Source organism: Muscardinus avellanarius, assembly GCF_963383645.1.
Source record: "Muscardinus avellanarius genome assembly, chromosome: 2".
In the NCBI taxonomy this organism is placed as follows: domain Eukaryota; kingdom Metazoa; phylum Chordata; class Mammalia; order Rodentia; family Gliridae; genus Muscardinus; species Muscardinus avellanarius.
The window spans coordinates 53,524,840-53,542,648 of record NC_137787.1 but is presented as its reverse complement, the minus strand read 5'-3'; the positions used below and the strand labels follow the sequence as shown (position 1 = coordinate 53,542,648).

The 17,809-nt window shown below is 41.2% G+C and overlaps 1 protein-coding gene across 4 annotated transcripts in view; it reads right to left on the bottom strand.

The window, feature by feature from the left end:
• The window catches only part of NCKAP1 (NCK associated protein 1), a gene marked incomplete at both ends in the record, with an annotated part of 100,956 nt that extends 99,020 nt beyond the window's left edge, over window positions 1–1,936 (bottom strand). For all 4 annotated transcript variants that reach the window (XM_080688775.1, XM_080688777.1, XM_080688774.1 and 1 more), the window contains one exon: window positions 1,829–1,936. In XM_080688775.1, the coding sequence (XP_080544901.1) occupies window positions 1,829–1,936 (108 nt within the window). The remainder of the gene's footprint in view (window positions 1–1,828) is intronic.
• Between the last annotated feature and the right edge of the window lie 15,873 nt (window positions 1,937–17,809).

Sequence of the window (17,809 nt, the reverse complement as noted above, 5' to 3'; positions counted from 1 at the left end):
TAACAATAATCAGATTCAACTTATTTTAAATTTCAGTAGTTAATAATACAAGAGCCTGGAGTTTCTCAAAACAGGAAGTGAAAAATAGTGCTTTTATAATAGGCAGTGAACTGGAATTATAAGAGTTTGAATGTTTAGCTTTTAATCTTATCTATGAAAATGGATATCAAAGTTTGATGGCATTTATACTATAAAAGTGTTTAATGATTGCTTTAAAAAAAGGTATTTTGCCCAAATGCCCAAATCACTTTTGATGTTACTCTCACTTCCTCTTCTGGAAACCATCATAACCATTTCCTTTAACCACAATACCACAGGCCTAGTAACTTTTAGTAATGTTTGACTTGTTCATTTCGTAAGTTGATATAGGAACCAATTTTCAAATTCCATTAAGCAGCATAATCTCACCCAAAAATTCAGGTTAAGCCAACCCATAAACAATACTATTAAAAATTAAATTCCTAATCTATATAAATTTATAATCAAGGCTCCAGGGTAAATGCAGAAAGGCTTCTTTGTAGTGACACTGAGCTCCTGCCACATAACAATATGAATGGGCGATCTGTAGTTATTTTCTGGATTGCACAGGCTTTAAAGTCCATTAATCCTTACAATTAGGTGAGCAGTCAAAGAATCTAGCTATACTTCTTCAAAATGTATCATATTCAGAAGAGTCTTCTTTAGAATTACATTGTCTACATCAAATTGTAGAAATAAATCAGTGTTATAGTCTAACCCCTTGATATGAATTTTAAAAAAAATCAACAGCTCTAACTCTAAACTAAAAAGGTAACAGTTATATTATAAAGCCAACAAAAATAGTTATGAAGATATGAAATCAAATACACAATGGAACCTCACAAAGATTTAGGCTATCATGCCCTTTCAAATCTTCAATATTCTTTTTTTCAAGTTCTTTAAAACTTTATCAACTTTGTCCTAAAAAGCAAAGCGATTTGGTAAGATAAATTAATGTAGTTTTTTCCATGTTTATGCCTACTCTTCTTAACTCCAATACGGCTTGATCTGAAGGTATGTAGATTTTCAACTGGCTTATTAGCTATAGTCACTCAGATTACGGGGACTAACCTATAAACCAGCAGGAACAGCAATATATTTGAGCTTTATTTTGTACAAACACTGTACTTTTAAGAAACGGCGTTTTGGTTCTATCAGATAGGGTTGGAAAAACTCAGATGAGGAGGAGTAAAGAGGGAAGAAAAAGGTTGTTATTCCTGTTCTAGTGACTCACTGCCTAGAAGTATCTCAGAAGAAAATTGGTTCCACCCTCACTCTCCCTCCTCTCCACCTTCGAAACGAAATAATCCCAAATCGCCAACACGCTCTCAAAAGGCTTTTATTTGGCGATCTGAAAGAAAGTGGCCAAGTGGAAAGGACACCCGGGTTCACCCGGTCGGCCATTCCTGCCCCCACATTCCCACGCTTAAAAAAACACCAAAAATTGTGGGAGGTGGGGCGGTAATCCCGGCGCACACAGCGCTATGCAACCTCGCCCGGGGCACCCAAGTTTCCGGCCCCCCGGGAACCTCGCTCGCCCCCACCTCGGTTCCGGGGCCGCGGTCCCGGGGGCCAGGGCGCCGAGGGCCGGCGGGAGGTGGCCGCGCGCCCCTCGCCCGGGCCGGGGCCGCGTCGCGCCGGAGCCGGGAAATGGCTTCTGTCGGCCCCGGGCCGGCCCGCGAGCCCCCGCGGAGGCCCGGACGCCGCCTAGGCCGCGCCGCATCCCCGCGCCCCGCGCCCAGGCCGAGCCGAGCCCGGCGCCGCCCGCGCCCTGCCCGCCGCCCGCCGCGGCCTCCCGGCCCGTGCGCACCTTCTTGATGTTGTAGAGGCGGGTGAGCATGCCGACGCCCCGGTCGTTGAGGATGGTGAGCTTCTCCGCCAGCTTCTGCTGACTGGGCTGCAGCACGGAGCGCGACATGGTGGTAGTGGTGCTGGTGCCGCCGCCGCCGGCCGCCCCGCGCCCCGTCACCGGCCCGCGGCCTCCGCAGCGGCCTCTGTCCGGCCTCCGCCCCGCCGCCCGCCCGCGACCTCCGCCTCAGGGCAGCGCGCCCATGGCCTCGCGCCCCGGCCCGCGCCGGGCACCGAGCGAGCCGCGCGGACGCCCCGGGCCCTGCCGCGCCGCCGCCGGCCTCCCGCGCGCCGCCCTTCCGCCCCCAGCCCCCTCCGAGCCGCCTCCCCGGCTGCTCCACTAGGTGTGGCGGCGGCGGCGACGGCGGCGTCTCCGGCGGCTGAGAACGAGGCCGCTTCCCGCAGCCCCGGACGGGCGCTCGCTCGGTCACCTGATCGGCCGCGCCGGCGCCCCCGCGAGGCCGGCCGGGGAGCTGCAGCCTGCGGGCCCGGCCGGGAGGCCCCGCCGCGGCGCCCGCGGGGGTCGCGTCCTCGCGCCCCGCTCCACCCCACGCCTCCCGGCGCCAAGTTCCCCGGAGTTGCCGGGCTCACCGCCCCTAAAGAAGCCGGCGGAAGCCCTGGGGGAGAGGGAGGGGCGCTGGGCCGGCGAGTTGCTCCCGGGAGCGGGCTGGCGGCTCCGGGCGCGGTTCCCTCCCACTGCTCGACAGACGCTCCCCACGGAACACAGCAGATGCTGAGCTCGGCGAGGCCCGCCTCGCCCCGGCTCCCGACCCCGCGCCGCTCCCTGCTCCCCGCCCCCCGCCGGCCCGCGAGCCCGGAGGTCGGAAGTGAGGAGTTCCTGCCATCATCGGAATCGGGAATTGTCGACCCGGAGCACCCATCCGGAGGAGGCACAGAGAAAAGCCCTGGCACGCCCTGGGCAAAAGTAGATGCTCAGTGAATGAGGGAACGCTCCCCTCCTCTCCCTTTTTCTTCTTTTTCTTTTTCTTTTCCAACCTCCACCCTAATTTCCACACTTTCTTGGAAACATTCTGCCTTTCCATCTACCTCCCCCGCCCCCTGTCACACCCCGATCAATTTCTTCTCATCAAAATTCCAGGTCTACTCCCTCTGATCAAATACATTAGACTGGGTTCCAAAGTGAACAAATCAAGGACCTTAAGTAATTGCCTGGGTTGAGGAATTCTGGGCCAGGGAACCCGGGATGCTTTGATATTTTAGGCTTAACCTTCTATGTGTTGATCTGTTATATAATGTTCATTAATTTAATGTCAGTAACAAAATGTCCCGTCCCCTTCAATAAAAGACGTTCTAAGAGTAGAAAGAAGGAAAGAAAGGAAGGAAGGAAGGAATTCGCCGGGCGTAGTGGCGCAAGTTTATACTCCCTGCCTTGGGAGGCTGAGACAGGAGGATCGCACAGGTTTGAAGCCAGTCTCAGCTACTTAGTGAGGCTCTTAGCAACTCAGTGAGACCCTGCTTCCAAATAAAATAAAAATTTTAAAAATAGGTCTGGGAATATAGCCCGGAGGTTGAAACCCTTGGAGTTCCATCCCCAGTACCACCACCACCCCCCAAAAAATAATCTAAGAGTAAATAAGCTATCATTGGATCATAAAAACCTTGAAAGGGCAATCGTAACGAATAACCTTTCTAACATTTTTAAAGCTATTCTATCTACTATTATGAAAATCTTCATTTTAGTATCCTAACAAGAAAGGAGTATACCGTATTTTATTTAATGGTTATTATTAAAAAAAAAAAAAACCCTGTTCTCCAATCAAGCTTAGTAGCACAAGCCTGTAATCCTAATTCTTGGAAGAATGAGACAGAAAGATCGATCAGAAGTTTGAAGCCAGCCTCCCTAATTTAGCAAGGCCCTCAGGAATTTAGCAAGACCCTGTTTGAAAATAAAATTGAACTTGGAGTGTAGCTTAGAGGTAGAATGAGTCTTGGAATCCCCAGTGCCACAAAAAAAAATTTTTGAACCCTGTTCCTATGAAAAAAGTCATATACAGAATTTCCATTATGCTTGAAATTCTATACATAGAGCTGCATTACCTTGAATGAATACTTTGTATATAACCTTTTTTAAAACAAATTCCTCAGAGAGATCACTTGCTGAGTTATTTACTATTAGTCATTAAATGGTTGAGAGATTTAATTTATTCAGTTACTTTCCTCACTGATAATAACATCTTAATTTAAAGGAAGCAAGGGCCTGAAGTCTGGGATAGTTAAAGCAGACCTAGAAAGGGAAGGCAGCCAGGTAAGGAAATTTAAAGGTACTAGACACTGGGGAAATCACAAATAAAACAATTCTAGAGACTAAATCACAAGAATCACAGACCTAATCCCATCAGTGAAAGATTATCTCAATTTTAACTTTTTTTTTTTTTTTTTTTTTTTTTTAGGGGAGGGTTAACTAAATACAGGGGCATTCTACCTCCAAGCTACAACCTCAGCCTTTTTATATTTTTATTTTGAAACAAAGCCTAAGTTACTAAGGGCCCTGCTAAATTTGAGACCTGCCCAGGCTGGCCTCAAATCTGTGATTCTCCTGTTTCAGCCTCCCAGGTACAGGGAGTTCTGGTGTGTCCCACCACACTGGCTCATTTTCTCCTTTTTTCTTTTTTTTTCTTTTTTGTTAGTACTGAGGATTGAACCCAGGGGCGTTTGGCCTCTGATCTATACTCCCAGCACTATTGTCTCACTAAATTGTGGAAGACCTCACTAAGTTGCTAAGGCTGGCTGTGAACCTGCAATCCTCCTGTCTCATTTTTATTTATTTATTTTTCTTTTTTTGTTTTTTGCGGTACTGGGGATATAACTCAGGGGCATTCTACCTCTGAGTGATACCCCCAGCCCTATTTTTTTATTCTTTATTTTGAAACAGGGTTTCACTGAGTTGTAAAGGGCCTCACTAAGTAGCTGAGGCTGGCTTCGAACCTGCTCAATCCTCCTGTTTTAGCCTCCCAAATGCTGGGATTACAAGCATGTGCCATCACGCCAGGCAATTTAGACATATTAGCCCCAGACTGTAAAAAATATTAAATCTAAATAAGTCTTAACAATTTTTTCAGTTCTCTAGATTTTGCATCAAAAATAATTTTGATGTTAAGATTTATGTGTGTTCTCTCTTCCTTAAATATATATAAAAAGCAATATTGTCCAGCCTTCTTTGCAACTTATTGTGCCCATATGACTTAAGTTTCAAGAACTGTCTTTGAGAACCTGCTCTGCTTTCTTTCCCCCCATTTCTTTCAATCAACCACATTTAGTGAGGGTATAACAACCTTTATCTTAGAAGAAAAACCACTCAGTAAAAATAGCAGAACATGGAGGTAAAGGTTGTATGTGGGGTTTTCTTAGAGCAGAACTATCATATTGAACCTGGCCCAGCTAGTTCTGGATTTTATGTGAAAGAGAAATAATGTGAAATTATTTCAGCTTCTTGGGAGTGAGAGCTACTACTCACAGCTAAACTTGATTTAAAATAATGACTGTTTCTGTGACCAACATTATAATATCTCTACTAGGAATAAGATTCCTCGTAAAAAATAATAAAAAAGAGAAGGGAAATAAAATTTCCCTTCTAAGCAGTTCAAGAATAGGGTAGTAGACATATATTAGGTTTATCTATTCTCCACGATTTTGGGAAACAGCAACATTCTGACAAAAGCGAATGAGGAAAAGCCAGACGTGGTGGCTCACACTTGTAATCCCAGCATTTGGGAGGCTGAGACAGGAAAATTGCGGACAGCCTCAGCTACTTAGTCCCTTTGCAACTCAGTAAGACCCTGTTTCAAAATAAAGAATAAAAAATAGGGCTGGGGGTTTAGCTTGGAGGTAGAATACCATTGGGTTACATCCCCAGTACCACAAATAAATGAATAGAATAGAATAAAAATATTAGGACTGGGTGTGTAGCTCAGAGTAGAATGCCCATAATTCCATCCCCAGTACCACAAAAATATATAAATAAATAAATAAATAAATAAATAAATAAGTAAATAAGCAAGCCGGGTGTGATGGTACACGCTTGTAATATCAGTGCTTGGGAGGTGGAGACAGGAGGATCGCAAAGGTTCAGAGCTAGCTGCTCTGGCTTAAGAGACCCTGTTTACAAATAAAAATATAAAATAGGTCTGGGAGTGTAGCCCAGAGGTAGAAGGGCTTCCAGGAACCCCAGTGCCATAAATAAATAAATAAATAAATAAATAAATAAATAAATAAATAAATAAATAGAATGATGAGAGTAAAAAGTCAAACTGGGAAGGGACAGACATCAGTAAATAGCAAATTAATGGAGATTTTCAAGGAATTGTCATTTTTTAAATTGTTTGAAGACTGTGTATATTCATACCATAACGAAACTTACTCTGGGTGACATCCCATGAGAAAGGATGATAGGTTTTACTGTAGTTTAACAGTGATCATAGAAGGCTAGATAGTAAGATATATGCTAAACCAGTAATTCAAGTTCCGTTCTCCTACATGGCAAAGAACATAAGGTGTGGAATTCACTAAAAGACACTAAGAGAGTAGGGAAAAGATGGTGCAACAGTATACCTTTGTCTGTGGTAAACCAAGTAAGGAGTTAAGACAGCCAGAGAGTGCAATTCTGTATAGCAGAAGAGTAGCCCAAGACAGGCCTAACTGAAACACAAGATATCTCCAGTAGTCCGCAGAAGAGATGACAGAAATAGAACTGATCTGAGAAGTTTAAAAAGAAAGTAATGAAAAATTAATTTCAAACTGGGCATGGTGGCACACACCTGTAATCCCAGTATTTGGAAGGCTGAGATAGGAAGATAACAGATTCAAGAACAACCGTAGCAACTTAACAAGAACTTGTTTCAAAATAAAAAATAGAAAAAAGGCTAGGGGCATATCTCAAAGGTAAAATGCCCCTGGGTTCAATTCTTAGTACCAAATCTACTACTACCACTACCACTACTACTACTACTACTACTACTACTACTACTACTACTCACAACCTCAATGTGACCATTCATATCCAATTGAATTCATCTTATAGCTTGCTGATCTTTGCTATTGCAACTCATGCACATTTATTTGCTTCTGCCCCACAAAATTAACTATAGACTTAGCTTTCCTTTTAAAATCATTCAAAATCTGGCGCCGGGTGTGGTGGTGCACACTTGTAATCCCCGTGCTTGGAAGACAGAGACAGGAGGATCGCACTGGTTCGAAGCCAGCCGCACTGGCTTAAGAGACCCTGTTTCCAAATAAAAATATAAAATAGATCTGGGAGTGTAGACCGGAGGTAGAAGTGTTTCCAGGAACCCCAGTACCACCAAAAATAAGTAAATTAAAAAATCATTCAAAATTTTCAGTATTTTTCTGAAAAAAATTTAATGTAATGAACAATTTGTGACTGGTTTTAATTATTCTTGCTTATTTTCACAATGCAAAGGATTTGTGAGTTTTGTTTTGTATATGTAAATAATACATGATGAAATCCATATCCATGTAAACAAATAATGGTTGACATTTTTAGGGTTGATTTAATTTAAAAAAATTTTGTGTGTGTGTGTGGTACCAGGGCTGGAACCCAGGTACCATTCTACCTCTGGGCTATACTCCCAGACCTATTTTATACTTTACTTGGAAACAGGGTCTCACTAAATTGCTGAGAGCCTTACTAAGTAGCTGAGGCTGGCTTCCAACCTGTGCAATCCTCCTGTCTCGGCCTCCCAAGCGCTGGGATTACAAGTGTGCACCACCACACCCAGCTAATTAAAAAAAAAAAATTTAACATGAATATTTATTTCATTTTTAAATTGTTTTGCCTGCTATGAGTGGTGGCTCACACCTGTAATCCCAATACTTGGGAGGCTGAGGCAGAAGAATTGCAGATTCCAAGCCAGCCTCAGCAATTGAGTGAGGCCTTCTGCAACTTAGTAAGACTCCATTTCAAAATAAAAGAATAAAATAGGGCTGGGAGCCGGACATGGTGGCACACACTTGTAATCTCCGCATTTGGGAGAATGAGAGAGGAAGGATCACTGTTGGCAGCCAGCCTGAGCTTCTTAGTGAGTCCCTTTGCAACTCAGTGAGACCCTGTTTCAAAATAAGGAATAAAAAATAGGGCTGCGTGTATGGCTCAAAGGTAGAATGTCCCTGGGTTCCATCCCCAATACCCCCCCCACACACACACACAGATCAGAAGAATTCCCGTGGGTTCAATCCCCAGTACCACAAATAATAAATAAATAAATAAATAAATAAACAAATAAATAGTTTTTCCAGGTGTGGTTGCACACGCTTGTAATCCCAGTACTTGGGAGGCTGAGACAGGAGGATTGCTGGTTTGTGGCCAGCTTCAGCAATTTATTTTGAGACTCTGTTTCAAAATAAAAATTGCTCTAAAGGTATATCTCAGAGGTAGAATGCAACCAAAACAAATAAATAGCTTAATTGCCGAGAAGCTTGACAAGATGAACACAGCAGAAAAGTACTCGTTGAACTTAGCAACTTGTAAGCTCTTTGGTACTTTGAGAAGAGCAGTTTCAGCAGAGTAGTGAACACTTCAGATAGGAATGGGATATAACGATCCAGACATAGCACAAACCTTTTAAAACCTTTGATTGTTCAGGTGACTGGAGAGCAGGACAGTACCTAGAGGGCTAAGGGATGGGCTTTATCTATTTATTTTCAATAGTCTTTGTCATATTATCCTATAGAGAGAAAAAAGTTTTAAGATTCAGTAGAGAATAAAGGAATTATCAAAGAAGCAGGGCTTTCCTTGAGAAAAGAAGAGAGAATGAAATGGAGAGGAAATACATGATAATAAGGCCAAATGAAACTTCTATTGGGGCAAGGGTAGGATGGGAGTAAAAGAAAACAAGATAAGGATATCAGCTCACACTTATAGAGCATTTGCAATGTGCCATACCCTGTTCCAGCTCTTTTACATGTATTCATGTGTTTCATCTTTTTTTTTTTTTTTTTTTTTTTTTTTTACTTTTTGTCCTTTTGGTACTGGGGGTTGAACTTGGGGGTGTTCTACAACCCCAGCCCTTTTATTTTTATTTTGAAACACTTTTGCTAAGTTGCTGAGGTTCTTGTTAAATTGCTGAGCTGGCCTCAAATCTGTGATCCTCCTGTCTTAGCCTCCCAGGTACTGGGACAACAGGCATGCACCACCATGCCCAGCTGTGTTTCATCTTCATAACAAACTCTTAAAGTAGCCAAACGTTATCATTTCTATTTAAGCAGATGAGGAAGTTGTGCTTAAGGTCATAGTTAGTAAGGGATGGTGGACCTACTTTATTTATTTATTTATTTATTTATTTATTTATTTATTCAGTACTGGGGATTTGAACCTGGGACATTCTACCTCTGAGAGACATACCCAGCCCCAGCCCTAATTTTTTTATTCTTTATTATTGAAACAGGGTTTCACTGAGTTGCAAAGGGCCTCGCTAAATAGCTGAGGCTGTCTGCGAACCGCAGTCCTCTGGTCTCCTCCTCCCGAATGCTGAGATTACAAGCGTGCACCACCATGCCTGGCTTTTTGGACCTACTTTTAACCACTGCCAAATGCACTTCAGTAGAATTGATTTGGGGAAGCTGTGAAAGTTTTCTCATATCTTCTAACAAAATAGAAATATTTTATCATCCTAAAAGAGAAAGCATGTGTCAGAAAGTGTTACATGTTTATTTGAGATTTGTATCATATAGTTACATGATTAACTGGGCAAGAAACAAAACAAAACCCTAAGTTCTGATGTTTAGATTCACAGAGTTGGAGTCCTGTCTTTATTTCTTATCTCAGTGTGACCTTGAACATGTGTTAAACTTTTTACCTCATAAGGAGAATATTGTACCTACTTTTTTTCCTGCAGTACTTGGAATAGAACTCAGAGACATTCTACCTCCCATCTATACCCCAGCCCTGTTTTAACTCTATTTTGAAACAAGGCCTTACTATGTTGCAGAGGGCTTCACTAAGTAGCTGAGGCTAGCCATTAACTTGTAATACTCCTGTCTCAGCCTCCCAAGTACTGGGATTACAAGTGTGCACTACCATAGCCAGCAAATTGTACCCATTTTAAGTGGATTGTTGTGAAGAAGTAATTAAGGTCATTTTTTTTTTAAGCATTGTATCTTATAGAGTTAACATGAGCCATAAATGTTGCTTGTTGTTACTTTTCTTATGGCCATTATTATTGCCCCTGTCTTCCCAGTTTTGTGATCTCCTACATTATTAGTATATGGCTTCACATTCAGAAAAAAAATAGAGAATTGTGGTTTTCTTTTTTTAGATTAATGCAATGGAAGAACAACGGAAAAGGAGTAGAGTAGTGGCTGTGGAATAATAGCCTACTTTAAATAGCTAACTCATTGTGTTTTAGCATTCAGCCAAAAAATTTTCAAAAACCTACCTAATTGTATTAAATTCCTTTGCTTGATAAACTATTTCAAAGCAATAATTTCTGAATAGGACATTTTCTCTATTTCATGTTAGGCACACACCATACTCATTTTACTTCTAAGTGTTGATTATGCACAAATGTTAAGGATATTAAGTTTTTCCTTATTATAAAATGTACATTATGCTGAAATATTATAAACTCATTATAAGGTGATTTTTTCCACATTAAAACACCGCTGAAGTCTACATGTATACAATAAATCAGGTGTTCACTGGTGCTTAAATTTAACTTTGTATTCCTACTTAAGTTCAAATCCATTGTTACTTAACCACTATCATACAAACTATGTTGCTCATGTCAAATGCATTTTTTTGCTTTAAACCCATCCTGCCCCACCCAGATTGTTCACATATTAAAACTTTACTATTTCTTACATTATTTTTAATTGCTTCAACTCATTGCTCTTTCATGAATTTTTATTTTATTTTATTTTATTTTATTTATTGCAGTACTGGGAATGGAACCCAGGATCATTCTACCTCCAGGCTACACCTCCAGCCCTATTTTTTATTCTTTAATTTGAAACAGGTTCTCATTGAGTTGCAAAGGACCTCAGTAAGTACCTGAGGCTGACTGCAAACCACGATCCTTCTGTCTCACCCTCCCAATTGCTGGGATTACAAGCGCGCACCACCATACCCGTCTTTTCATGAACTTTTAGAATCAGAATTTAGTCACATTTTTCACAATTACTGTTTGCATTTCTCCTATTCGATGATCTCATTTGTACTATATTTGATTTTTGTTGTTCTTGTTGGTGTTTGTTTGTTTTTTGTGGCACTGAGGATGGAACCCAGAGCCATTCTACCTCCAAGCGACACCCTTGGCCCTATTTTTTGTCATTCTCACTGATTTGCAAAGGGCCTCACTAAGTAGCTAAGGCTGTCCGTGAACAGCAATCCTCCTGTCTCAGCCTCCCAAATGAGCTACCACTCCTGGCTTACTATATTTGAAATGAAAGGATGAAAAAATTTTTTAGCTTCTTAAGAGAGGAAAGGTAGCCGGGCATGGTGGTGCACGCTTGTAATCCCAGCACTTAGGAGGCTGAGACAGGAGGGTCACACAGGTTCAAAGCCAGCCTCAGCTACTTAGTGAGGCTCTTGGCAACTTAGTGAGACCCTGTTTCAAATAAATTATAAAATAGGTCTGAGGGTATAGCCCAGATGTAGAAAGCCCCTGGGTTCCACTCCCCAGTACCACAAAGAGAGAGAGAGAGAGAGAGAGAGAGAGAGAGAGAGAGAGAGAGAGAGAGAGAGAGAGAAATGGTATATTTCCTAACTACTGTCCAATTTCTGTACTTATTTTATATTGAGTCTATCAGTTAAAATACAGAAACATATTAAAGCAAGCTTTAGCATATACATATCTATGTATAAATAGTTTCTTGTGTCAGTCTTTATAAAATTGTTTGACATGAACATTTACTATTTGTAGGTCAATTTAAGTAGAAATTAGCTATGTGGCCAGGCGTGGTGGCTCACGGTTGTAATCCCAGCATTTGGGAGGCTGAGATCAGAGGATCACAGTTCCTGGATAGCCTCAGCTATTTAGTGAGGCCCTCTGCAACTTAGTGAGACCCTGTTTCAAAATAAAGAATAAAAAACAGAGCAGGGGTTGTAGCTCAGATATTGAATGCTCCCGGGTTCCATCCTCAGACCCACAAAAAAAAAAAAAAAAGAAAGAAAGAAATTAGCTATGTCACTTAATTTATTAGTTTTTTTTAATGCTGGTACTTCTGTTATCTAGTATGTTAGCTAAAAATACAACTGTTATCTGGGTATGGTGGCGCATGTTTTTAATTCCCGAGCTTGGGAGCCAGAGACAGGAGGATCGTGCAGTTTCGAAGCCAGCCTAGCTAGCTTAAGAGACCCTGTTTCCAAATAAAAATATAAAAAATAGGTGTCTGGGAGTGTAGCCCAGAGGTAGAAGGGCTTCCAGGAACCCCAGTACCACCAAAATTAATTAATTAATTAATTAATTAAATAAAAATACAACTGTTCGATTACAAACTATAGAAATTCCAAACACCAAAAGAGAACTTTGGCTATGCAATTGATTCTGGAAATAATAAAGTTAGCCTATCTCATACTCTTGTTTTAAAAGAGAGCAAGATAGATTTAAAGCCCATGAATTATATCAGAAGAAAGGAATGATATAAACAGCTCATCTTTACTCCTTTTCCCCAAGGAGTCAAAGCAGAAATAAAGTTGCCATCATTTTCTGTTTACATGCTAGAATGGTATTTAAAGGCCAAATTAATTCTTGCTTCTAACTAAGATTAGTAATTAGTTCTGGGTAATAAAACACTCTGCCCCATATACATCAAATGAAGCTATGTTTTCTATTCATCAGAAATATATGGGGCTGGGTGATGTAGCTAAGTGGTAGAGCATTTGTGTAGTATGATTTGATTTCCAGCACTGTAACAAAACAAAGTACAGTTTTTAACACAATTTTAAAGAATTTATGGTTTTACTTGGTCCACATAAAGTTTCAGGGTTAGATTCACAACCACTCTGCGTTGTAACATGTATATAGGAACAATTGTATACCCAAGTAATCCCATCCTGTGTCCAGGTTTAACCTGACTTAAATGTTAGAAAACAAACTGTTTTGAACATAGTCCAGAACTGTAAAAAGTGTCTCTTTTCCAATTGCCTCTGGTAACAGAGTATACTCTGTAGTTGACATTTTATCAGGACTATATCACTGTAGATCAATTATTCAAGTTTTCTCTATCTGTCTCCAAACCTTTGGCACCTCCAACAGACTGAAGGAGAAGTGAAAACAGAAACTTTTAGGTTGTTTTGTTTTGCTTTTTAATTGGACACCCTGTCTTAATAGTTTAATAGAAAGGAAAAAGAGAAACTTCTGTTTAGCACTAAGTATTTGAATTATCTGCAAGTTATCATTCTTCCACATATCCCTTTTTCTCAGTGCTATTGCAACACAGCAGTGGCTGCTTCCTTAATGAAATGTGAAGTGTTCAATTGCCCACTTCTTGATTGGGTTATTTTTTAATGTTTAAGTCTTTTAAGTACTTTATATATTCTAAATATTAAAAATCTGTCAGAGGACTACTGGCAAAGATCTCCCATTTTGTAAGCTCTTCACAAAAGAAGAAATACGTGCCGGGCGTGGTGGCGCACGTTTGTAATCCCCGCACTTGGGAGGCAGAGACAGGAGGATCACGCTGGTTGGAAGCCAGCTGCGCTGGCGTAAGAGACCCTGTTTCAAAAATATAAAATAGGTCTGGGAGTGTAGCCCAGAGGTAGAAGGGCTTCCAGGAACCCCAGTACCATCAAAAAAAGAAGAAGAAGAAGAAGAAGAAGAAGAAGAAGAAGAAGAAGAAGGAGGAGGAGGAGGAGGAGGAGGAGGAGGAGGAGGAGGAGGAGGAGGAGGAGGAGGTGGTGGTATACAAGTGGCCAATAAATACTGAAAAAAAAGCTCAAATCATTAATAATCAGGGATATACAAATTGAAACAACACTGAGATTCCATCTAACCCCAATCAGAATGACAATCATCATGAAGTCAAACAACATAAATGCTGGTGTGAATGTGGGAAAATAGCAACACTGTTGGTCAGATTTCAATTAGTGCAGCTGCTATGGAGATCTCTCAGAAAATTGGGAATGGATCTACCATATGATCCAGCTATACCACTCCTGGGTATCTTTCCAAAAGGACTGAAATCAGAATATTATAGTAATATGTGCATATTCATGTTTATAACAGCACAATTTATAATAGCCAAATTATGGAACCAATCTAAGTGTCCATCAACAGATAAATGGATTACAAGATTATAGGATATATACATAGTGGAATTCTACTTAGCAGTCAAGAAGAACAAAATTATATCATTTGCAGGGAAATGAATGAAACTGGAGAACATTATGTTAAGTGAGATTAGCCAGTCACAGAAAGTGAAGGATCCTATGTTTTCTCTCATGTAGGGAAGCTAGGGAGTAATTGGAATACCAGAAGGACTTCAGATAATGGAGGAGAAACTCCACTGGAGCCAGGAAGGTGGTCCAGAGGAAGGTGTGGGGAAGGAGAATAAATGAAGGAATCACTACCATTGACAGTATGTACATATGTGAGAGTATTTGACAATGTCAATTTCAATATCCTGTGTGGGGAAGGGGGAAGTGGAGAAGAGGGAAAGCCCACCAAGTGCTGTGCGCGTGTTTGTCACCATCACAATGAACTACATTATGATGTGAGACTACAATGCACCAATAAAAGTATAAAAAAAGAAATGTGCAGTGTTTTAAAGAGAGCCTGTAACTTCTACGCATTACATAAGCCATAGTTAGTCTGCCTCAGAATGATTGCAGAAATCTGTAAATTTAGTCTCAGAAGCTGCTAATGCAGACCCAGCCAGCCTTTCAGCTATCATACCTGCTCTGCGCAAAGGAGCACATCTGGAAACTCTCTTCATACCCCAGTCCTAATAAGCAGAAGTCAGCCTGAAGAAGAAAGAGGCAGAAGATATGATGTGAAAGAGTCACAAAAATGGAAGCAGCAGCAATGAGTTTGGTTTTTTTTTTTTTTTTTAACTTTTTGTGATACTGGGGGTTGAACTCAGGGCATTCTACTCTGAACTACATCCCCAGCCCTGCTTTTTATTATTTTGAAACACAGTCTCACTAAGTTGCAGAGGGCCTCACTAAGTAGCTGAGGCTGGCCGAGACTCTGCGGTTCTCCTGTCTCAGCCTCCCAAATACTGGGATTACAAATGTGCACAACCACACCTGGCTTTCAGCAACATTTTTGACAGAGGAGATTGTAAGAATATATGCCACTACTTGGCATACCAAGGGGTAAAGTGTATTAAGATCAGTTAAATACATATCTCTCCATCAAACGGAACCTACGCTAACAGCATGTGTTACCATGGCTTTATGAGTAGTTCTTCCTAATCTTGGTTTCTCCAAGAAGCATAATGAAGAACACACCCAGTGTTTTCATTATGCTGAGTCACCAGGTTGGGAGAGAGAAAGATAAATCACTTCCTGAATAATCAGAGGGTTTTTTTTTTTTTCTTCCAGATAATTCCCTCTTCTTTAAGGACTTTGAAACATGAAGCCTTCAAGTTTAGTGCTACCTGTTCTGTAGATAACAATTCTTACCCACTGACTATTCAGTATATTTTTATTATAAAGCAGCTACATGGTAAGCTAGCATTTTGATTATGTAAAAAGCTCTCCAGCTGCTCTGTAGGTGTAGCAAAAACAATTTTAGAAAATCAGATAATATTCAGAATCATAGTGAAGTATTTTATTGACTAAATTTTTTTCTCAGTATTAAACATTTTGCTAAGTAAGTATACCAGTGAAAAATTACAAAGTTGTTTCAGCTGACCCATGGTAGGATGGCCCCCTCTTCCCTCCAAAGAATCATAAAAGAGCATTTTTGCTGAAAACGTTGGCTGAAGCTTTGGGAAAGTTAACTTGTTTTATTGACAAGCTTGAGTAATACACTCTTTATTTAACTTTTATTTATAAATTTTAAGCCAGGTGTGGTGGCACATGCATGTAATCCCAGTAGTTGGGACTCAGCTGAGACAGAAGGATTACAGGTTCAAGGCCAGCCTCAGTAACTTAGAGAGACTCTCAGCAATTTATCAAGTTCCTGTTTCTACATAAAAAATAAAGTCAGTATATGGGTGTAGCTTGGAGATAGAACATCCCTGGGTTCAATCCCCAGCAACACACACACACACACACACACACACACACATTCACACACACACACACACACACACACACACACAATTTTAAGTGAAGCCTGAGTCATTGTAAGAAAAAGAACTATAATAAAATAGAGAAATATGAACCTTTATGATTTTGTATTGTTCATGAAATCAAATGCCTTTCCTCTCTATAGTATACAAAAATATCCAGGAATGTTTTTGGAGATCACTTTGGCCACACTTATCAAGAGCATTCAAATTATTCATGCCTTCTAAATATGAATATGCACTTATACATTTGAATAATTCCGCTCCTGGAAATAGTCCCTAAGGAACAAATCCTGAATAAAAATAATTATACAGAAGGATACTATTTATAATAGCGTAGATTAGACACAATCTAAATCCTCACAGTAGAGAACAGTTACAGGAGTTATAGTATACCCACACTCAGACCTTTTTAAAACATTACATGTCAATGAAAGAAAACATGGATACCAGGTCTGACTAAAACCTGATGAAGCCAGGCGTGGTGGTGCATGCTTGTAATCTCAGTACTTGGGAGGCTGTGACAAAAGGACTGCAGGTCTGCAGCCAGCCTCAGCTACTGAGGCCCTCCACAACTTAGTGAGACCCTGTTTCAAAATATAAAGAATAAAAATAGGGCTGGGGGTTATAGCTCAGAGGCAGAATGCTTGTAGGTTCAATCCTCAGTACCACAGAAAAAGAAAAATAAATAAATAAAACCTGATATATACTCGCCTCTCTAAAGGTGCTATAATCACAGACAAAGATCCAGTTGTTCAGACCTGTGGAGCCTCAAGAGGTACCTATCCTTGGTGGTCTGAGGGAGGCTGAGGACAAGGCAGGTTTAGTTATCTCAACCACTTGGCCTGTGGACAAAGACTGAGTCTGACTTGTAAGGTCCTGCTAAGCCCAGCCTAAGTTTGTTGTTGTTGTTGTTGTTTGTTTGTTTTTGTTTTTTCAGTATTAGGGATGGAACCCAGGGGCATTCTACCTCTGAGCGACAACCTCAGCCCTATTTTTTTTATTCTTTATTTTGAAACAGGGTCTCACTGCATTGCAAAGGGCCTCCCTAAGTAGCCGAGGCTGTTCTCGAATTGCCATCCTCCTTCCTGTTCAGCCTCCCAAATGCTGGCATTACAAGCGTGTGCCACAACTTCAGCTCTCTAAGTTCTAACAAAAAGATTTCCAGCTGAAGGTCCAAACCCAGACAAATTTCCAGGCACCAAAATAAAATGTAGTCCTTGGGATGATTTATACTCTCTGTGACAACTTCATAGGAGCCATGGATTGCCATTGCCCAGGCTATTCCTTTCACAGGTGTTCCATGCTGCTGCTTTACCCATTAAAGTCCACAGAATCCTTTACTTTAGCCAAAAAGTACAGTGGCACCGACTCCCAGACTTATTTTATACTTTATTTGGAAACAGGGTCTCACTAAGTTGCTGAGAGCCCCCACTACATACCTGAGGCTGGCTTCAAACCTGTGTGATCCTCCTGTCTCAGCCCCCCAAGCACTGGGGTTACAAGCATGTGCCACCACACCCAGCTGAAAGGACTGCTTTTTTAAAAATATACCTGTATCCAAACTTTCTTTTACCCTTGTTAGCCCTAAGCTTGAAAACACAGAAGACTCGAGGGTCAGTATATTTGGGAGTGGGTCTGGAACTGGGGAGAGATTAACAGTGATAGTTGTGGTCTGGTAAAGGTATGCTATAAGGAGTCCTGTGTCCTGAGCCCTGCCATGAGAAGGAAG